Source organism: Psittacula echo (genome assembly GCF_963264785.1).
Source record: "Psittacula echo genome assembly, chromosome: 5".
In the NCBI taxonomy this organism is placed as follows: domain Eukaryota; kingdom Metazoa; phylum Chordata; class Aves; order Psittaciformes; family Psittacidae; genus Psittacula; species Psittacula echo.
Window position 1 is genome coordinate 27,068,542 of NC_137739.1, and position 23,001 is coordinate 27,091,542.

The 23,001-nt window shown below is 39.1% G+C and overlaps 1 protein-coding gene across 1 annotated transcript in view; it reads left to right on the forward strand.

The window, feature by feature from the left end:
- Positions 1 to 23,001, forward strand: part of KIAA1549L (KIAA1549 like) — a gene marked incomplete at both ends in the record, with an annotated part of 113,127 nt that overhangs the window by 59,527 nt on the left and 30,599 nt on the right. Inside the window, 5 exons of the mRNA XM_080618418.1 lie at positions 1,516 to 1,667; positions 3,137 to 3,308; positions 5,343 to 5,506; positions 11,199 to 11,389; positions 14,924 to 15,051. Of these exons, the coding sequence (XP_080474544.1) occupies positions 1,516 to 1,667; positions 3,137 to 3,308; positions 5,343 to 5,506; positions 11,199 to 11,389; positions 14,924 to 15,051 (807 nt within the window). The remainder of the gene's footprint in view (positions 1 to 1,515; positions 1,668 to 3,136; positions 3,309 to 5,342; positions 5,507 to 11,198; positions 11,390 to 14,923; positions 15,052 to 23,001) is intronic.

Below are 23,001 nucleotides of genomic sequence, written 5' to 3' on the forward strand. Positions count from 1 at the left end.
ACACAGAAATAGGTGGCTGCCCACTGAACCTATGTGCTGCATTCAACTGGGCAAAGGCATTTGCATTTACTCGGGGGCATTACAACATCTTGAACAGAGACTTCTATGTCCAACACCCATCCCAGAATCTATGCCACTTTGGTTTAAGCACTTCTGAGAGCAGCATCATTTTCTCAGAGCTTTCAAACACAGATAGGTTTTTTGTTTGTTTGTTTGGGGTTTTTTGTTTTTCCTGTGCTCTTGATTTAAATCTGAAATCAAGAGTCTTGTAGACATAACCCAGCGAGAAAGGTGATCTGTTAAACTGAGGAAATCTGTTACAATTTGCTGACTGTCTGGGTCCAGGAATTTTTGCATCTTTCACTGAAGCATTAAGCACGTAACTTTTTTGTTGATGGAAAAGGTGCAGAGAATGCTATTAGGATTCACTATACTTGTTTTATCACAATCATTTCACTAGTATCATATTCTCACAACCCTTTTGGCTTTAGAAGTGAGAAGTGGACAAGAAAGAGACCCTTTCCTCTAGGCATCTGTGAGTGAATAGATACCAAAGCTTTTCTAATTGGTGTGTCTGTACCTGGAATTGTTTAGTGCTCAGGAGAGCAAGAAAAAGGATCCTGACATAAACCAGATTAAATTCTACACTGTGGTTCCAAAAGCCGGTGTGATTTGGTACCAGTTATATCTATTTACAATTTTCAGATAAAAACTAAGTTTATTCAGAGATGATGATCCTCTGAAGCTCCCTTCAGAGGTGACGGCTCTATTTGGTATGGCTATTTTATTTGGTACGGTATTTTTAATGGTATGGCTCCTCCCCATTTGGACCCCATGAACCCAATACTCCCATTTCTTGGGTACTTACTGCAATGGACTATTATTGATATTATAATGGAAACACTGCTTTAAAAAAAATCATGGTGGTCCCAAAAGATTTTTTAAGTAATATTAAAAAAGTCATACATATGTATGAATTAAATTAGCATGCCTTGTCACTTTTTTGAACTTGGTGTACATTTTCCATTAATTTCTACTTAGGAGATGTTTATTTGGCTTTCAGTGCTTTCAAATGCACATTTTTTTTTTCTAACTGAGTTGCACAAAATCCTAACTTCCATCTTCAAGAGTGCTGGATGAAAAACTGTGCTCAGTTGACAGGAGAATCTAACAATAAGCATAAAACCAGGCAGCTTTCAAACAGGTTTTAACTACTTTTTACTTTGAAGATCAGAGATTAGATGCTTCCTGGAGCCATTTTGGTAAACCGAAGGCTGAAGACAGTTTTTGGAGGATTTTATTCTCTGAAATCGTTGACATTATCTGAGAAGACCAGTGCAGGGGTTGAAACAGAAGCACATTATATCTCCATCAGGAACTACTGAGGGGCTGTAACAGTGTCCAGCTATTTTTCTTCTAGTTAGTATATCCCTGTCTCAAACTATCCTGCAGACCACATGTTACTTCATTGGTCCATGAAAGATGTGCTGACGTGATTTTCTTCTGTTCCCGCAGTTATTCAAGGGGTTGATATTGCACTGCTGGGACTGAACAATCAGAGCTTTGCACGACTGATGGAGCAGCGTTTGGCTCCTCTGTTTATGATGTCCCATCAGCAAGGAAGACGTTTCAGACGTGCCACTACTGTGGGCAGTTACACCGTGCAGGTGGGCAATATGGCATTGGTGGCTCCTAGATATGTGCAGAAAAAAAGGCTGAAGGTCTTTGTTTGCATGTGTCCTGCATCAATTTGTAGGGGAAAAATTAAATTTAACTGAATTTCTTGTCTTTTCTCATGAATATCAAAGCAGAGAGTGCAAAATGCTTGGCATTGCTATTGGGTTTCTTATTCTGCAGTCCCCCATGTTTGCATGCATCCCATCTTGTAGAAATTATCATTAGTTAATCAGTGTTAATAGTATTTTCTTTGTGTTTGCTCTGAGGATTGGTGCAAAGTAAATATTTTAGCATAAAGTCTCATATTCAGCATAATGAAGAGTTCCAGGCTTTTGTTCATGAACAAGTTTCCCAGGTCTACCTTTCCTGGGAAAGGAAGCTAATAAAGCTAGAACTTCTTCTTTGTTTTTGTTGAAAAAAAAAAGAAAAAAATATGAAGCAGTCTTTTTGCAGGGTTAGTCATCAAACCATGTGGCCACAGATCACATTATGAAGCATAGATTCCAGTCCTAATTTATTAATTATCTTTCTCTTAGTTAGCAAAATTTCCCATTCACTATTTTTAAATGATTCATAATTTTTTCACACTGATTTAGCGACTGATGCTAGTTGTGGGGGATTCAAGGAGGATCTATCTTCAAAACATGCATAACAAGTTATTGCCTTTTTTTTTTAATTACATGATGTTTTTCAAGAATTGCATGTCGTGAGATAAAACCCCAAATTACTACTTTTCTAGTTTACCCACAACTGTGTGCTTTCCCACTGAAGCAATTTGAAGAAGGGACATGTTTTTACTTACCAAAAGCGTGAACCTTTGTAAAATTTTCCATGAAAACGTGACTTATTTTGGTCTGTAACATAGTGGACAGGAATCACAAAACTCCTTTTTCCTCTCATCATTAGAGGTGTTTGATACTTCCTCTACTCTCGGGACAGATAGAGGTACAATGTAAAAGTCCTGCAGAATAAAATGAAAAAAAGCGTGGTTCTTTTTAGTGTCAGCCTGGCATGAAAAATAACAAGTATAGAAATAGAATGTGAGGAAATTTTTCAACTGCAATACGCCAGTGAAACGTAATTTTCAATATTAGGACAGGTTTTAAGAATTCCCTCTTCACAGACAACTGTAATGTCCAAACATTTGATCCTTTCCTTCTTTTTGCTGCAAGCCTTTCTTAGCGCAGGGTTTTACTTTAAGATTATGTTTAAAAATGTTGAAGGTGGCAAGTTGGACCTCACTAATCTTAATACCCGGACTACAAAGGGGAGAAGCTCTGATCCTGTGAGAATATTTGCATGTATCTTATGCTTACACGGGGTCTTGAAGGAGTTCCCTGTGTGCACTGCCTTCAAGTAGCTCCTGGCAGGTTTTGCAGTGGCAGTGTACACACACAGTCTATTTCTATTTCCATGTCATTTCTTTTTCTTCTTTTCCTTTTTTTTTTTCCCCTGACAGATGGTAAAAATCCAACGTATTCCAGGGCCCAAGGAGCCAGCTGAGCTGACATACTATACTTTATACAATGGGAAACCTCTGCTGGGGACCGCAGCTGCCAAAATTCTGAGTACTGTTGACTCCCAGCGCATGGCCTTGACACTGGGTTATGTTATTCAAGTTCAAGCTGATCGTAAGAATTCTTTTAAAAATTCTCTGGTTTGGTCCTTTATTTCTTCTTTTTATTTATTTTTAATTCATAAGAACATCAGGGTATGTGTAAGGAGCCTCCACTTATCACACAGAGAAATTTCAGCTGCACCTTTCTGAGCAGCTGCTCTTCCTGTGCAAGACTAATCTTCTATCTTAGCAAACCAAAGCTATATACCAACTGTTATTTAGCTGATGATTCTGAACTCTACAGTACAACTCATACACGCATACAGTCCTGTGAACTGAACAACTTTATGGAATTGTAAAGTCAAAACTAATTCTGATGCTAACAAAACCATATCAGTACAGGCTAATGACTGCTGGGGCTAAAAAGTGTTTTTCAAATAACTTGGCCCAAAGTAAAATGTGGGGGCTATCAATATGTTCTTTATTTCTGACTTGTTCAAAATGATGTAGATTATTTCTGTCTCAAAGGGATTTGGTTTTTTTTTCAAGTGATCAGTTTCACCAAGAACTTTGATAAGTGCGCTATCTGGTTGTTACAGATCTTCTCTAGACACAAATCAGGAAAGTGAAGCTGAACAGAACTACTCATGTATAGACAGGTTTCAAATTGAAGATACAGTAGTATCATTCAGAATAATGTGGCCAATAAAGTAATCCGCTCCTGAAAAGTTAAGTGTTTTCAAATTTCTCTCTTAAGACTTGCATCAGCTACTGAATGGTTGTAGGCACAAGTGTTACGGCTTCTATAAAATTTTTTTTGAATATTTTGAACCTTGAAGGGCTTTAACGGGGCTTTTTGGACAGTCTTTAGCTGTGCGGTTACTGTTACACTGTTACACAAGATGTGTACCTTGCAGTGCTATTCCTGCATCACCCAAAAAACTGCATCGGCTTTGCAGAAAGTTGTAGATCTACAAAGAAAATAGGCTCAAGCTTCAGACAAACTTTCAGCTGGCTTTCATAGCTGCTACCGAGCAAGATGTTACGCAGTTGAAGTCGGATCCTAAAAGCAGCTGAGTGCCTCTGACAGCTAATAAGCTCAATGACATTTGAAAGCACTAGTCCCCTGGGAAATGGGAAATGCTGCTTTACGCTGGTATTCTCACTATTGCCTATCCACGCGAGCAACTAGTGGCATAGTAAATTAAATAGAGACAGCATGGTGAAGCCCACTAAATATTTCACTAAAACAAATTTCAGCATCATATGGTTATCTGGTGTTTTTCCAGAAAGAAATTAAATGAGAGTAGCAGGGATTTGTCACAGGAGGATCTCTTCTGTGTTTACAAGTTAAAGGGTCTTAAAGGTTCATAGCAAGAGACTTTATTCTGATAAAATGCAATCTAAAATATTTTAGCATCACTACATTTCTGGAATGTACCCTTTTCCTGGTACCATTATTAATATATCTGCAAGCAGCTCTTTCCAACCTCATTATTTCCCCTCCTTCAGAAATGATGGATTCTTTTCAACCTTAACTGTGATAAAGCATTTCTAGAGCACAAGAGAAGTATTTTCTTATTGTTCTGTTGATATCAATAATAACTATTAGCGTGCTTATCTTTGCTGGTTTTGAAAAAGCTCTTCCAGTTTACTCTTGCTGAGCCAGGAAGTCTTTGACACCAGATACGAACTCCATGTGTACACTTTTAACACACATGCTATCTTACTGTGAGCTGGTTTTGTGTTCGAAAAATAATTAAGGAGGTACTACTTGCACCTTTTTTGTTTATTCTGTAAATGAACCATATCTAATGTGGAACCTAACTTGACTGGGGAGTTGATGGTGGCTTTTGCATATAACTAACATACAACTAACATATAACTAAATGAGAGAATAGAGTCCAGGGATTTGGGAATTACATAGTGCTGCTGTTTAATTCATTTTTATTTTTTTTCCTCAAGGAATAAAAAGGCATAGTTAGATTACTAACAGTCTTTCTATACTAATTATTATATGGAAACAGTTGAAGTCTCTGTTAAAAACAATTTTAACCTTGTGTTTGTGCAGTGGAAGTTACCAATGTTGGTTTGCAATTTTCCATAGCTGTGGTGAAGAATCCTCCAAACAACCTGTGGATCATTGCAGCAGTGTTGGCTCCCATTGCTGTGGTTACAGTTATCATCATCATCATCACAGCAGTTCTGTGCAGAAAGAACAAGAACGACTTTAAACCAGACACCATGATGAACCTGCCTCAGAGAGCAAAAGTGAGTCATGGGTCTTTAGATCCAAGATGTCTATTCGTTTTTGAGGCTTTAACTGTGTTTCTCTGATAGTTGAAGGAGGTTTGGAACTGAAAAAGTTGTTACACGCAAGGTTGGATCTTTGCATTTCTCTGTCCTTGATACCACCAGTCGCAGCAATTATCCTTCTGTTTTCCTTAAGGCTCATCAACTTCTGTCACAGCTTGTCCCTTGTTGGTAGCAGTGACAGAGTAGCCATTACACAGTGATGTAAGGCACTGAGCTATTAGGACTGAGTAGGCTTTATTCGAGGCACTTGCTTCCTTCATAAAATAGCCTAGGCCTCGTCAGCAGCACATCTCCCATGGGACTTCTCCAACTCATTTCCTGAGCAGCTTCTACCTGCTGCAGATGGCAATGGCTGGAGCTCTGGACTTTGACAGCAGTTCAGATCTGATTCTAACAAAAAGCTCTCCACCCAACTCCTAATCCAACGGACGTTCTTTGCATTTGTTTTTCAGAAAATTTCTCCCACTGTCATTTTTCTTTTAGATGTATTGAATTTTCTAATTTATTTGTGGATGTTGCTGGTTGGGTACAAACAATTATATTTACTTCAAAGTTACTAACCCATATTGATTACAGGGGTTTTTTTTGGAGGTTTTTTTGTTTCTTGTTTGCTTGTTTGTTTGCTTGTTTTTGGACCAAATCAAATGTGTTTCTAGTCTGATTCTCTATCTTTTAACAGAAAAATGTCACAGAATACTGATTTGTCTCTGTAGTGGAAAAATGTCTGCCTTCTCCATGCTGCTATTTAAATGGCTTTTAAACACAGGCACCCAAAGTGAGGAGTTTTTAGCCTACAGACCCTGTGTGTAGGTCATGTGGTTCCTTCACCTTTTAGCTGCCTTTGTTCTTTTCCATTGGCATGGGATTGAAATGATTATTTTTGTCTTTGGTTTCTGAATGCTACAGACAGCAGGATTGTTGGGATTTCATCTCTGTTGCTTCTGCTGAAAAATATAGATTGGAGGGAGAGCTGAAGGAAGGCATGATGCATATGACAGCTCTTCTCTCCTCATCTTAGGTTAGTTGCAGATAGGCACAGCTGGTGCCAGTTTGTAAAAGACATTTGTATGAAAAATGAGGAGAAAAAGACTTTTCCATTTTGGTTCCAGTGTGTTTATTCTAGTGTTATCAAACTAGTGTTGAGGACTAGATCTGCAGAAGTGAAACAAACAATATCACAAACACAAATTAATAACACTGCAGTTATATCATGTAACATCCCATTGAAACCTCTATAATGCAAGTCAGGCTTTATTAGGGGCCATTGCAAATACTCTGCACCACTTGATTCTTCTTATCTGTAATTTTAGTCCTAGCTAAAAGAACAAAATGAGATGGAATTTGTACATTGTTTTGAGCTGGCCATCATTATGGGATGCTTTACAGATGAAGCCAGTTGCCAAATAAAAAAACGCAAACACTGCTGGTTGAAGCTACAGCACAGAAAAAACTTGAAAATATTTTAATACTTAATCCAAAGCTGCCATTCCAAAAAGAAAGAGAAGGTTGAATTTTAACTCTTCCTGAAAAATCAGATTTAATCAGGCTGTAAGATACATGGTCAAGTTAAAGCCTACTCAGTCAGGTTGCATTTACATCATCAGTCAATGTTATCAGACGGGAGTTAGATCTGCAGAACAAACCAGTTGGTGCTGAGCTCCCAGCAGCCACACTGTGCTCCTTCCAGGAGATTTTCCTGCAGACTTGCTCACAGTTGCAGCTGGAGTGCAGGAAGTCCACTCCCAGAGTGCAGTTCCCTTTCTTGGTATATTTTGAGACCCTGTGAAATTTACTTTAAGTCATTTATATGAAAAGTGATGCATTTCGAAGTGAAAGCTGAATTGCTTTCCATTTAATTTAACAATGATGGCTCCATCAAAAAGGTTCAGCTAGATCTAGTTCAGAGTGTATGCTGGTATATGGACTGTAGAAAATAAATTCTTCAGCGGGACAGGGAGTGGATTGGTTTTTTCATTCCTGATTTCAGCATCTTTACTTAAAATAAGGCTAAAACATATATCTGGAGAAAATAATGAAATAAGGTAATTTTGAAAATAACAATTTCAGTTTTATTTTTAATCCCAGCTTTAGGGATATCAGGAATAGTGGTGATTACTTGAACTGTGATTGCTACATTTCATGCAGTTTGGCAATACAAATAGCTGATGAGCACATATCTACATCACATTTAAAATGAATATATTATATTTCATGGCTTAGAAAAGTACCTGACACTGCTTGATTAATATTGGATCTGTTCTGTAAGTGGAGTCACAGTAGAGTGATTTTTAGTTTAAGCAGCAGCTTTAATGTTTTGTTTCTGTGTGTCTGAGATTTGCTATTGAATCACTGGAGCAATTTTTTGATGCCTTTTGAATATCCAGCAAACTTTATAGAGAGGAAAAGAGAACATTACAGGATACTCACAGCCTTGGATTTCAGCTGGTTTTGTTTTCAGTGGTGCCATTTTAGGTCTTCAGCTTCCAAAAGTCCTGTCCCAAGGGGACTGGCAGAGCAGAGCTGCTTGTTCATCGCTGCAGATACTCACAGAGCAGGGCTGCCTGCCACATCCCTCCAGGAGCACAGCATGGAGAGGTGATGAAGCACTGAATGCTACACATCCTTCTGTAGCTGTGGGGTGATGTAACGTAACAGCAGGATTACTGCCTGGCCTGGTAATTAAGGAATGACTTTTTTAATTGTAGCAGACTGAAGGCTACGTAAGTGAAGTTTAAAAAATGACCTCTCATATGTGGTGTAGTTTATAGTATCTTAGGAATTGTTTTGCTGTTCTGCATTGCCTTAGCAGAGACATCTGTACTAAGTTGCAGGGAAAAGGACTGTTACCATCTTTTTCAATTGGCTCTCCAGTTGTAAAATGAAAAGAAGTGTAAATTCAAATCGGTGAAATTCTGATGGGAGTTTATTTTAATGTTCTTTCAATGCTGCTTTTATTTTAAGCAACTATTTTTACTTTGAGGTTTTGGATAGATGTTAGCTTTTACCTCCCTTGCTTTCTAATTCACAGCATGACTTTTTTAAGGGCTGTAATCTGATTTATCACCTTTCCTTTCTTTTAGAGCATGAATGAATAAGCTTGCAGGTAAACAGAGATACGATCTGCAGTCTAAGACCTGCAAGCCAAAGCAAATGCCGCAGGCCTTGAGAAAACAATCACTATCAATTTGATAAAGGGCATGCAAAAAAAAGATGAAAGAAACTGTCTGTGTACATGGGTGTACATGTAGAAAGGAAGAAAGGAGGGACTGATCACCCTTTCTTTTATTTCTTTTATTTACTTTTTTTTCCTTTTTTTTTTTTTTTTTTAGTTTTAATAACAATGTCTTTTCTCATCATCATTACAAGGAAAAAAGTCCCAGAAACAATAACTTCCTATATTCAGTCTGCCCTTTGCCAGGGCAATGTAATTTAATGGTCTTATAATTCATTTGTTACTTCAAAAGTAATATTCAAAACCCAGTCCTTGGGTCTTTCTCAGTGCTTTGGCTGTATTGGACATCTATTTTGCTGTGCTTCAAGATTTAGTCTTGCCAGCTCCCTTCATGGGTGGTAAAGCCATCTGCTCCTGTGGGCTTTTACAAAGCAGGGATCCAAGATCAAATTTCATTTAACGCAATATGTCTGCTGATGAGGATGGCTTTTTCAGCTCTTCCTTTATTGGAATTTGTTACTAGACATGGTGGTAAGTAGAACTCAGATTAAACTAATCCTTCATTTTCTTCCTTTGGCAGATTCGAGCTGGGACTCTGCAGAGTTCTGTAGTAATTCTCATGTTCTGCTGCTTCTGGTTTGTTTTTGTTTGAGGGGGTTGTTTGGTTTTCTGTTCCTTTGTTTTGTTTTTTGTTTTTAAGATACCAAGTATAAGTTAAAACTTCTCTTTCAAAGGAGAGAAAAAGTCTGATTTGATCAGCTTTTCTCTTTTGTTACCTTTTTTTGCAGAATATCTAGGAGGGACTTGACTAAGACTTGAGATAATAAGGTTGAAAAACATTATTTTTTTTTATTTAATTTTGATTAAAATATCACTACCTAGGATGTTGTGCAGTAGTTCTTCCTAGCTGTCCTTCACATAGCTTCTGCTTCCCCTTTCTTCATTTCCTTCCATTTCTTCATTTCCTCCCTTGGTAAGTAATTTGGTGGCTGCTTGTACGGTACCCTGCTTTCAGAGGAGGGCAAGCAGGAGACTCTGTCTGGGGTGAGATTATTATGACTTGCCATGGGTTGGTGATGTGGAATTGGCATTTCTCTGGTATGTTGCCAGTTCCATCGTGGTAATGTGGGGAGATGTCTGTTCTCCCAAATCAGCATTACCTCAGCTAGCATCCACTTAATGCACCAGAGATACTTACCGAAGAAATACTGAAGTATGTGAGCACATTAGAAACTGTCAGCCTCAGTTCAAACAGGAGACTAGGAAAGTGATGAAGATGCCCATAAACAAAAAGCATGTTTTGTTTTGTTTTGTTTTAAAAAATAGAAGACAGCCTCATTATTTTCAGACTGAGATCACCTATGAAATGTATCTGTATTTATAGCTACAGTCCAGATTTAGTAGGGGATAGAACAAAAGAAGATGAGCTTTTTCAGAGTTTATTCTTTTTCTGTTCTATCAGCAAATTTTTTTATCCAGCTGATTTTCTTTCAGAACTAAAATATTCAATGACAACATGGCAGAAACCTGAGAGAGACAATTCAGTTACTGACTATTCAATTCTGATGTGTTTCCCAAAGTATGCTTGAGGGTTAAAATCACCATTGCTCACTTCTGAAGTGTTTTGTGGTGCTTTTTAAGCATTCTGTCAATAGTTTTTGTACTTCAGGAAGGGCAGCCTTCTAGGTTATGGTAAATTAATTCAGTTTAGTGTAGCAAGAACATTTTTGTGTTACATATTTTATCCAGAGATGGTCAGGAATTAAAGTAATTTATCTTTCATGCTGGTTTTCCTTTCTTTTTTCCAATAGAAAATGCAGGTTGGTGGGTGGTGGTTGTTTTTTGTGCAGTTCTGCTTGTTCCTTGCAAAGGCAGCAGGAAAAGCCCGGCCAGGCTTCAGGGGAGGAGCGGCAAGGCTTTTGCAAATGTCACTTCCCAAGAGAAACACGTGAAGTCAATAACAACCTTCCCAGCAGGCAACTGGCAGCCAGGGGAAACAGAATTTCACTGGTCTGAAAAAAAGATCCTTTTCTGGAAAATGTTGCCCATGAAACTTCGCTGTGTGCCTTTTTTACTTTGTCTTGATCTGGAATAAATTACTCCCACCCACCTTGAAAACACAAGGTTTTTGTCAGAGAAAGTTTTCTGGTTTTGGTATGGTCTTATTTGTCTAGCTTCCAGTCTTTTATTCTGTGTGCTCATTCTTCCACTGTCTTCTGGGGGTGTTACAGCAGGGTCCGAAAGGCTAGCCAAGATCAATTTTCTACTCACTAATCATGTTTAAAATATGTGGAATGGAGATCTCATCAGAAAATGGCTCTGTTGTTGGGCACTCCTATGTCAATCTGCATATTTATACTTTATGTAATTAAAGAGGTTAAAGGGTAGTGGAAAATTTCATACTGAAGTGGAAATTTTATATTAACAGATGATGCATGCTGCAAATTTCTTTTTTTTCTCCCACTTTTTTTGCAGCCTGTCCAAGGCTTTGACTATGCCAAGCAACACTTAGGTCAGCAAGGAGCTGAAGATGAAGTTTTACCTGTAACTCAGGAGACTGTTGTACTCCCACTTCCAGTTAGAGATGCTCCTGCCTCCCAGGAGAGAGAAATTACTCAGGATGGCAGTACTATCAAAACTGCCAAATCCAATGAAACAAGGAAAAGGTACGGACTGGCATGTTTCCTCAGAGGGGTGGGATAGGGTACATGCTGCTGGTTGCTTAGGAAAAATCTGCAAGGTTTGGCTCCCAGGCTCTGTGTGTGGCAGATGGTTCCTCCATGATAAATTCTTGGCATAACACTGGTCTGCGCTGGATGTGTAAGTTTGCTGCAAAGTGCAGGATAAAATAGAGTGAAGTCTTCAGAGACTGTACCTGCATAGAGTGGCTAAACGGGAAGTGGCTCTTGTATGCATGCTTGTGTTGTGTAAGAGATGAACCCAAAGAAAACATGGGATATGGAGCACGAACACTGATTGTTTCTCAGATGAACCAAAAGACAGGACCTTAGCCAGTGTAAGTTGCTGAAGCTCTACGAACAGATTCTGTCACTCCAGAATTGCACCTAATATCTTCATTAGCAGAAGGGAAAACCCCAAACATCCACTAAATTGTGAGACCTCTAGGTCCAAAGCATCTACAGCCATACAAAACTTTTGATACTGTAAGAACAGACCAGACAACTTCAGTGTATAGGGTAAAGTGTTCCAGGTTTGCAGTTTATTCATAGTAAGTCTATAGGGTTGTAGGTTGACAGATTCAAGGTCCCCAGGAAGCTGTCTGGCTTTTCCTCTTCTCTCCTGAGGGGTCAAATACACTCCTAACTCAACTTTATCTACCTTTTTTTAAACTGGTGGGATGACCACAGCTTCCTCAGGCAATCTGTTCTTCACTACCTTTCCCATTAGGAGGCTTTATCTCTTGTCCAGCCTCAGTCATCATCAGAATAGCTGAAGGTCATTGTTTCTTGTCTCAGTGATCTCAGGCAAGGAAAGCAGGTTATCCCTTTATCCTAGCTGGTTTGCATGATTCAAGTCAACTTTTTCCTTGACCTGCTGTCCTTGAAAGTAAGTGGAGGATCATCAACTTTTTATTGCTGAAGAATGATACTGAGGGGAAGAGAGGAAAATCAAACTGTTAGGTAAACAGCCTGAATAGAGGTAACAGTCATTGTGTAGCTCACTGGCATTGGTCATAAGGTGAGGTTTTCCTGAAGAAAAAGGGAAACAGAGGGATCCTGAGCTGGTGTCTGGTTTGGCATGCTTCTGTGATTGCATAGCAAATCACCTGGAACATGGAGATTGCTGACTGCAGGGAGGACCAATAGAGGAAATAGCAGAGAACTCACCTGTTTCCTGTGATTGCTTCACTGGATTTGATTGTGAACTGTTAATTCTGCACTTTAATGCCAGTGATGTGTTGTTCACACCATAAATACTCGAACTGTGAGAGTCAGGTTATATAGGATGTGTGCACCAAGCAGCTCTTGTCCCTTTTGCAGTCTTTTGTCCTGTGATGAAATTACAAATGTGAGATAACCATGACACTGTCTGTGGTTGCTGATGCTGGACCACCACAGATTAAGCCTTTGCAGGAACTGGAACTGGTTTTTAATGTGTTTTGAAGTTTCTTCGAAGTCATGTGGAAACATTCACAAAAAATGTAAACCAGCCCTATGAATTAATCCTCTGACAAAAGTGATTAAACACTCAGTCCTTTGAATGAGTGCAGAAATTCCTCTCTACTTAATCTACAGTTTTAAACAAACATTGATAAGCAAACTTGATCTGGGAATTCAAAGGAAAGTTATTCTAAGATGCGTTGAACCTTGGTGCCTTTCTAAGCAAATAACTAAGCTAGTTTTGCCTCCTTCAGAGTGACAACTTGACTAAGTGAGAACATGCAGAATTTGAGCCTTTTTTCATTCCCAGGAGAGGTTTCTGGAGATGGAATTTAATGCTTTCTGAAGATGAAGAAATATTTCTTGACCTTCATGTATTTGCTCTTTCATCCAGGCTATTTTGCTGCTAGGAAAGGTCAATCTAAATCAGACTGCCCTGGAGTGGCTGGTAACTGATCAAAATATCTTCTCTGATATTACCACTGAAGGAAACTACACAGTTAATAATACCATGGCCACTTAAAAAGCATGAATATTTAGATTGGTGGCAGCAGAAATCATTCTGCAAGCTACCAATGCTCACTGCTTTTCCTTGTTCCCTAGTGGAGAAGATTTTCCTCAGGTGTTGGTCTGTCCTGGATGAATTGTTTTTACAGGCTGGGATTATTCATTAGCAGTGGCAGACAGGTTTAAAAGGGAGAAATGTTACTCTTCAGGAGTATTTATCCTCAATAGAATTTCACAAGAAAACCGTCAGGCTGGGCTGGACTGAGCTGGGTTGCATACTGAGTTCTCCTAAAGCCCTGTGGCTGGGAAGAGCCTGTTTCAAATTATATATATTTCCACCTAGGCTATCTTCAAAGGAGAGTCCCTAAATATTACTTTTCTCATACTTGTCTTTTTCTGTTCTGACCACAGTAAAAGCTCTCTACTTACACCAGACAGGCCAGTCAGAACCTGAGGTAAACGAATGTTTCAAGCTGGCAATGTAGTCTTGGCAATAATTTATAGGATGGTTTTTACAGTTGTTTCACTTTACCATATTCTGGATATAAAGTCATTGTGACAGCAATAGAACTTGATTGGATTTTTTCCTCTGTAAATAAAAGTCATTGTGCCTAAGTCCATTCTTCTTCTGTGATACAACCTATTTACATTATCCTGTCATTAGCCATTACAATGCTAGATTGTAGATGGGTGCATGAGTACAGGTCCTGTAGATAGTTTTCATTCCCATTGTGGCAAGTTTTACATGTAGAAAAGATGTGATGCTGTGTCCAGATGTGGAGTAGCACCAAATCTAATGTTTTCTAATTTGGCCTGCTTTTCCCAACTTGTGCATTGGGATTTGAGTAATTTGCTCCCCTAGAAAGAACTTCTGAGAGCTTGCTCCCAGTGCAGTTCAGTTACACTGTTCATTTCTGTTCTTGGTCTTAGTTGGGACTAAACACTTGCAGCAGTACTGTTCTGTCCTCCCTGCAGGTGGTCCCTGTGCAGGGACCAGTTTTAAGGCAAGAATATGCAATGGCTGAGCAAAACAAGCACTTTCTTAGAAGTTCCAGCAAGTAATAGTGCTGGTTAAACCAGGTTGTGTGCAAAACAAAAAAAAAGGAGAATTTGCTTATCACATTGTGTGTGTGTATGTGTAAAGAGAGTGACTGAATTTTACATTGTGACTGACAAAATGAGTGTAAATGCACTCTAAATAATGAAAGGGTTAGTTTAGCTGTATATACATAAACAAAGGTCTGCTTTATTTTAGCTGTGTAAATGGCACTGAATTGATAACAGGATTTTTTGTCCTCTGCAGTGCCGCTTCTGTCATTGTGGAGGTTGTGCATGAGATGTGGCTGCATTTGATGCCTCTAAGATACCCATCAATCCTGAACTAATTGAGAAGCCCTGTTGTCTGTTCCTGCCTTCACTGTGTTTCTGTGTGCAGTTTATATTCTGTCTCCTTTTGGTACAAAATCAGGCTTGAAAACTCAGTGATGCAAACTGTGTGCAAATGAAATAACCTTGAGATGAGGTTTATAAGGAAGAACTCACATCCTCCCTTGTTGCTATGGTTACTTGCAGCCAGTCCCCGAGTCAGAATGGCTCCATCATCAGCAACGGGTCGGGGAAGCCCAGCTCCGAGCGGAGCTCCCTCCAGAAAGTAATGGCACCGCAGAAAGTGGCAAAAGAGGAAGGAAGGAAAAGAAATGGTGAGAAGTGTTCCTGATGAAAGCTGCTTGTGGGCACCCTTGGAGCCGTACCCATGCAGGCACTGGCTGTGCTGAAACCATCTCACTATACTTTCAGCATTACTTGGGCATTTTCTGTGTGTAGCTGTTGTTTTGTTTGGTTGGTTGGTGTTTTTTCTTCCCCCTTACTGCTCTGTTTCTCAAACTCACATCAACACTATGGTGCCTACTCTTTGTGTGGGCCTTTGCAAGATCTCTTTCTTCTTGTTTTATTTTTTCTTCTTTAAATGCCAGTAAACTAATGAAGATGTGATGCTGCTTAGTAGGCGGACAAGGTTTAAAGCTTTTTCTTCTGTGTAGAGCCTTAAGATAATAATTTCCATTACTGCTATTGCTAAGCTGGCCCAGATCTGATGAAGATGAATTAATTAGGTAAAAATTAATTTGAGAAAGTGTAAGACAGCCAGTGCTTTAACTTTCCATCTCTTATCCTTCTTGTAATAACTTTTTTGTTATTAAAACTTACTGTCAGCTTTTCCTGATGCACCTAGGATGTCACACCGGAGGTTTTTCACAATTCCTTGGTTGATGATGGTGACCTTACAACTTGAGATGTATCAGGAACATCTGATGAGAGATGAATTCAGTCCCCTTTCTTCCTTGCTTTTCTTTTGTCTGTATCTCTGCTTATTTCTACTTTGCTTCCATATTTGCCATATGAATGGGAAACACCGTGGCTGAACTTCTCTCTAAAGGGAGGGAATTAAATTGGATGGGGTCTCATCAGCTTCTGTCATGACCACAAGTTCATAATTAAATTGTTACAATGTAAATGTGGACAGAAGGACTTAGTTAAAGAGAAAATCTTAGTGTAGCTCTCTTCTCCTTTCTCCAAAAAATCACCTGAGCATTCTGATGGCAACCCTGGTGTCACACTATGTCATCTCTTGATGATCATTATGCCGTGCAAAGTCTTTACTGCTTTAGCAGGAATACAGTGCGATACAGAGACAGATATAGAGCACCCAAGGTGGCCTCTCTTCTGGACAGCAAAATCGTACTGCATTTTTAGGTGTCCTGTTTTTTTCCATTCATGAACCACAGAGCACTGCATCTTGTGGGGACCATATAACTGATGTAACTGTAGTGCTCCGGTTTGCAAATTCACACAGGGAAGCGCAGTTGTTAATTTTCTTTTGTTATGTGTTTGTCACCCGTACTGCTTTCTTCTGACACACCTGTCACTTTACTGATTACTCCAGGCCTGCAATAATAGCTATTCTGACTGGTCTTTCTCAAAAAGGTCTTTTTCTTTCATAGACAGCATAACAATATTTCATGGTTCAAAGTTTCAAGGGTCATAATTATTTTTTCACTGTTTCAAATGCAGCTTAATTTATGAGTCAGCAACATTTATAATTTACACAATTAAAAGCTATAATTCATGCTGTGTTTTTTTATTTTCCTACTCAGGAAAGCCAATATTCAAAGCCAGTGTCAGCTGATGTTTATACATGTAGGCAAAATAATTAAGTGAAGGTATTTTTTTCTTTTTAATTTTATTAGGTTTTAGATCTTCAAAGAAAATTGGTAAGAACTTCCCACTTCTTTGGTAAAGAATTGACTAACATCTAACATCTTTTTTTCTGGTCTGGACTGTAGCGTGTTTCTAGAACATACACATGCTATTTAAAGAAACCATTCAATGTAGCATAAGAGAATACTGACCCATCATTTTAAATCTTAAATTCATTATAATTTTAGCTTCAACTACACAAAGTGTGTAACTACGCACTTTTCAAATTGTGCTGGAAAATTAACAACTGTTTTACTTACATGTTTATTTTACCTACTCTTTTCTGTCTTCTCAAAAAAAGCCTGACTAATGATGTTACTTAGTATGGGACAAAGTAACATGTGGGACTCATTATAGTTCATAGAATAGAATCATAGAATAGTTAGGGTTGGAAAGGACCTTAAGATCATCTAGTTCCAACCCCTCTGCCATGGGCAGGGACACCTCACACACAGTTCTAGTGCCACAGTGAAAATATCTTCAGTGTATACTCCATTCATATTGTGGATTCTTATAATGTGTTCCCACCGCATGCTGGCACCAAGACCTTGACCTTCTGTGGCAGAAAGGAAGAGCAGTGTTTGCCCACTGTAGTAGTAGTACATACTACTATATTCATATATAAAAATTGTGAAACAGATAGGTAAGCTGTTTCTGTCTGACTGGTCTGGCTTTAAAGGAACCTGTGCATAAACCAGCTTGTCTGCAAAGCCCTCCTGTAGAGATGTCAGCTCCTTCAAAAGGAATTTCTTTCACTTGACTGCCACGACCCTACAAATGGTCACCTGGTAGCTTCCAGGCACAGAAATGAAGGAGAAGAAATACATTGTTCCCTGGTAAAGAGATGTAACCTGGTAAAGGACATTTTAGCTACAGGTGTATCTCTTTAAGATATGTTTAGGAGAGTTTCCTGTTGCAAACTTTTCAGAACAGCTTGCGATAAGGAATATGTGGTCATGGGAGATGAAAGGGCCTCCCCATTACCAGAATTATGGAGCTGGCCCTGTGTTTATTCTTATCTGCGTGTGAGTCCTGTGATCCTAAATGCCTGTTGAAGTTGAAATTAAAAAACCTAAAAATTTAGACACCCATTCCTTGACATCATGGAGCTGACGCTTTGTTCCCTATTGCTATGGTTAAAACCACTGTTGTCATCTCTGATATTTTGTTCTTTTATCTTTATTCATTAGATTAGCTGGATTATCCATTATCCATCCATTGATTAGCTAGATCAATAGATTCAGTAGAATGTGTTGGCTGTTTTAAGAAGGGAGCTGCTTCTCTCTCAGTTGTTTGCCTGAGTTTGCTCCAGCTCTCTAGCCTGATTGTAGGCTCATTCCGCTAATGCGCATGTCAGCAAAAGCAGCAGCATATTTTCTTCCCTCAAAAGCAGCATCTTAAAACTGGGATGAATCCCTTGATGGTCACATGTTTGATTTGGGGACTCCAAGTTAGAATGGCTCATTAGTTGCCATGGTTACAAACCAATTTTAGATTCTATTTCTTGCTGACATTTAGTTACATGGAAAAATGACAGCACTGGATGTTACCTCAGTACATAAACTATGGAATGTATCAAAATAGACTTCAAACAGAGTGTGTCAGGGCTGAGAGTGAACAATGTGAAACCAGCATAGACTGATAGGCTTGGCTTAAGGACCAGATGTTTTGGAGGATCAGGAGTACTCCTCAACTAAGCCTTATTTCTATGGAAAACATGAATAAAATAGCTATTTGCGTTAAACAGTGATGAACTTTGGTAGGATAATTGCATTTGTTTCTTTTTGTTTTTCTTGCAAAACACTAGTGTTTTAATAGAACGTTTCCTTTCTAGAAGTTGATGAGTTACTTTGGGCACTTAGAAACAAAAATTCTATCCTTTTATTACAAGTGCCCAATTGTGCATGTTAGAGGACTGTGAGATGAATGAAGCAGCCCACGGAGGTACTGGCAATTTCCGAGAAGGGTTTGTAAGAGAATGTGGAAGAGAACAACAGGATATTAACACTTTCACCTATCATTTTATCAGACCAAACATAATTCAGGAAGAAGCAAACGGCTGAACCCACTTGTATTTAAAGAACTATGGCAGCCTACAGTAAAACGTTTCCTTTCACCAGCTCCTCACAAAATGAAGCCAGTGAAAAATATATTTGTTGTTTTCCCAATATTTAAATGTTTGGTTTTGCAGCCTTCCCATTAGCATCTTTGGGAGGGCATGATTGCTTGTTTGTTTTGAGAAAAATTAAAGCTTTAGTTTGGTAACAGTTCTCAATGAAGCAAATGACTCCATACCTTTTGAACTGCAAACTCACATAGCTGAGCCCAGCTTAGTACTTGAACCTCATCATCAGGAAAGGACACACACACCTTACAGGTGGAGATGCACAAGCAGCATCTTGTCAAACTTCCTTGCATAAGAAGCCTTCCTTTCCTTCCCCTAGGAATCCCAGCTGGAATACTCCTCTTCCAAGCATGTGGTCTTTGTCTTTAAAAACAGATGTAACTTTTCAGATGTTGTTCAGTCAAGGGCCTCACTCCTTTATAAAACATTAGTCTCTAAGGCTATCATTTTCTTTGTCCAGGCAGAAACTGTTATTTAATTTTTAAATTCTCTTTTCCTTCTGGTCTTTGAAGGGATATCTGAAAATCAGGTGTCTGCAGAAACAAAGTGCTAGGGAGGAAAAGTTTGCTGTATTATTGGCTTAGCAAAAATCAAAGGAATTTTGGGATCTAAGTCTGCCAAACCATGATACACTGCCTCCTTTATTCTATGGAAGTGCGGGCCACCAGTTTTCATGCTGGCTGATGTGGCAGCTCAGCCTTGAAGCCAGCTTTTCTGAATTTCTGAGTAGCTGTCTGTAGTGACTCAAATTGGAACAAGATATGGCAACAGCAACTGAATCTAGGAGCAGCGATGTAGCAGTCTGCTTTGACACAGAGTTAGCTGGGAGATCTGGTGTATCCCAGCAAACATCCAGAACCCTTCATCTGCCTTCTCTGTGGGGGGTGGGTGAAATGCAAGTTAGAGTGGAAAGGGCTTTGTCTTGCCAATTTTTGGTCCTTTAAAATTGGCTTCCTTATCTAACCTAACGAAGTAGGCTTTCCAGTGATTCCAGAGGGTCATAGCTAATTGGGATAGGATCTCTCTACTCTGGAGGTACTCACCTTTCACTCCACTAACGAAGAAGCCCAGAAAACTGCACTGGAGCATATGTGCAGGTTTGAAGTGAGATGATTCCCTTTCATGGTGCCTGTGCCTCTGACAGGCTGAGAAATCAGAGTGCTAGGAAGAATTTATGGTGTAGGCAGGAGTCTGTTCTTTTCGTCATTCATTCCCTCATTCTGAAGTGTTAGCTTCATTTGCCCCAGGAAGTGTTAGTGGGGATCTTGATCTAACTCTTCATGCCCTCACAGTAAACTCCTAGGCTTTTCTGAAGTAATTTCCTGACATTAAAAAAAAAAAAAGAAAAAAGAAAAAAAAAAGAAAAAAATTTGAACAAAATCCGCTTGTTCAGCAGCAATCCCTTGTATTGGCACAGTTACTGTTCTCCTTGAGCTTTACACATTGATTCTTTATTTTTCAAAAAAAATTTCAGCTTGTGTGACATAGCCTGAGATAGCCTGAGATTTCTCCATACTCTTTCCATTTCTCCCACTGTCTATTTTTTGTGTGCTTGTGTTAGGTATAGAGAGCACAGTCACCCTGCTAGCATTGTGCTGCTGACAGTGGATTCTTTGTTCTTTCACACGTAGCCAGTACCATTTTTTGCTGTTTTTTCCCTTGATTTCGGTTTGCGAGAGGCAGCCAAGTGTTGGAATCTGTTCTGTGAACTTCTGAGCCTCTTCACACTCCTACCAAAGCAAAAAGTGCCAGTGCCCCACCACCTCTTTCCCCAGAGACTGGGAGCAACCCAGCACTTCCAAGCTGTCCATGGGGCCACTCTGGTGCTGTATTCACAGGCATGGTGGAACTTCCGTAGAAAAAGTGAGAAATACTTTCTGTTTGGACTCTTTTAGGTCAGCATGGCTAACCCAGCTTGCTTTCTATTTTTTTTAAGCCAGTCTTTAATTGCATTTCTCATGGCAAGAAAACACTTCATCCTGTGTTGCTAAGGTGCCTGTTGCAGCAGACCTCTGAAGGAACTGAGATCTGCAGGCTGCACAACTGTTTCCTAATTCAGGTCTGCCTTCCACTTCAGATGAGCTCTGGTCTGCCACTAATTGAGTCTGACAGCAGTTTTCACCCAAGCAACTGCACGAAGGGTGTGTGTAGATGTTCATGACATCAGATCCAGTGGTAGTCTGGATGGCTGTGATATTTCACTAATATGTCAGCACTGAAGAAGAAAAATGTATGGGTTTATTGTGCAAATAGGAAACTATTTCTGCAAAGCTTTTAAAAACTCATAAAGAGCTGCTTTACTACTTAAAGAAGTAGTCTGTTGTAGCTTCTCATGAATTCCCTGTCTTCTTTGTGTCATCATCCTTGTGAGTTAAATAATTTTTTAAAGGTATTGAACATGACTAGGATGGCATTACAGGAGTGTCAATCAATATAAGGGGTTGATGGATTCTCTACGAACATTATGAAGTACAGTGTCTCTTTTTGGATTGCTTTGATTTTTTAATAGATGAGGCAGATGTGGTTGAAGGAGAAGATACAACCACAGAAAGAGATATCCTTGCTTCTGCTTACAGGGACAAGAAGCCTTCATAGCAAGTGAATGAAACAAGCAGCTAATAGAAGAGTAGACATCCCATGTATACAGTTTCATTAAAGAACTGCAAATACTGGTTTAGAGATCTCGGATGACCTTGTTGGGTAATCCCTGTTTCAGAATCCCAGGCAAACCCAGGACTGCAGCACCTCAGGCACATGGCCTGGCTTTTAGCAGACTTTGCATATGAGCAAATAATATGCAGGAGGAATCATGAACAGCTTCCTGAAATCAGGAACTACGTCTCTAAGCTATCTGTTTCACTGAAAATATAATATTTGTGCTGTTCATGAAAGACAAGCACTGTGTCTCATGGTTGGGTATATTTTGGAAGGGGAAGTGGGTGCATGTGTATGCAAGTGTTTTCTGATACACTGCAGCATCCTGTAGAGAGGTATTTCAGTCCTGAACAGGTTCAGATACTGATGTTAGGACACTTGTATTTTACTTACAGTCTTACAAACACCATCAGAAGAATTCATTTCTTTATTGCTAAGCGCTCTTGCTCATACCTTTCTGGAGATAGTTAGCTAACGAAGGGCATGATTCAGATGATGTAGAAAAATTTTAATATTTTTCAATATCATTTTTCTCTAAAATAAAAATTATTTCCACGTTATTATTTTACACTCAGGAGTCAGAATTTCTGTTTGAAATAATGATGCTCAGGCTCTTTCCTAAGGAGCTATGCTTTTAGATCTGTGACAGTTTCCTGTATGTATTCACTGTATGTATGGTTACAGTAGTTGCATTCCCTTTACATAAAATAATTCTTTGAAAATTTTTAATGCTGCTCATTTAATGACCTAAGAAAAGGCAAAGCACATTTACCTGCTTGAGAGTGTTTCTCAGATCTTGGCTTTCTGTGTTTTTCTCTATTGATAGAATCATGAAATGGATAGGGTTGGAAAGGACCTTAAGATCACCTTAGGTCATCAGAGATGTCATTCTTTTTCTGAAGACTTCCAAAGTTGGTCTGATTGTTGCTTCTGAGCAGGACAGCACATATCTTTGTTTCAGGTATTTTGCTATAAGGTTACCTGATCCACAGGTAATTTAAATTTCCTTACTGTTTTTTTTACACGTAAGTATTTCAGTTCGGTTTTTCTCCCAACATATTTTGATTTGGGAGAGGGGGATGAAAGACTAAGCAGAGGGAAAGAGAGAAGAGAAAAAATCCTGGATGGCCTTCATATTGAAATCTTAGGCTGACAAAAGTACATTTATTTTTTAATATAAATTAATAACTAGATGAAAAAATTAATATTCCACCTGTCTAACTGGTCCTTAACTGCTCAGAGACACAGTTCCACAACTCCTTTTCAGCTGGTTGGAGGACCAGTGGCACCACCTGCTGGCATCCCTTGCTGACAGTAGCGCAGAGCTGCACCCGAATCTGAGGCTAGCATCCCTGAAGTATCTTTTATCTACCAAATCTTGTATACTGGCTGCCGCAGTGATGTGGAGATAAAGTGATGGTCCTGCTCTTCAAAAACCCAGTGCCACACTGATCTTCACTACAATTAGCAATCAACCTGAATAAATGACTACTTTGGATAGATCTTCATATACTTCAGTCACAGGAAGATTAGGAACTATAATTCACTCTCAGCGGATCATGTGGCATGATATATCTAGCACAAGATGTTTCAGACATTGGAAATTACTGTTAAG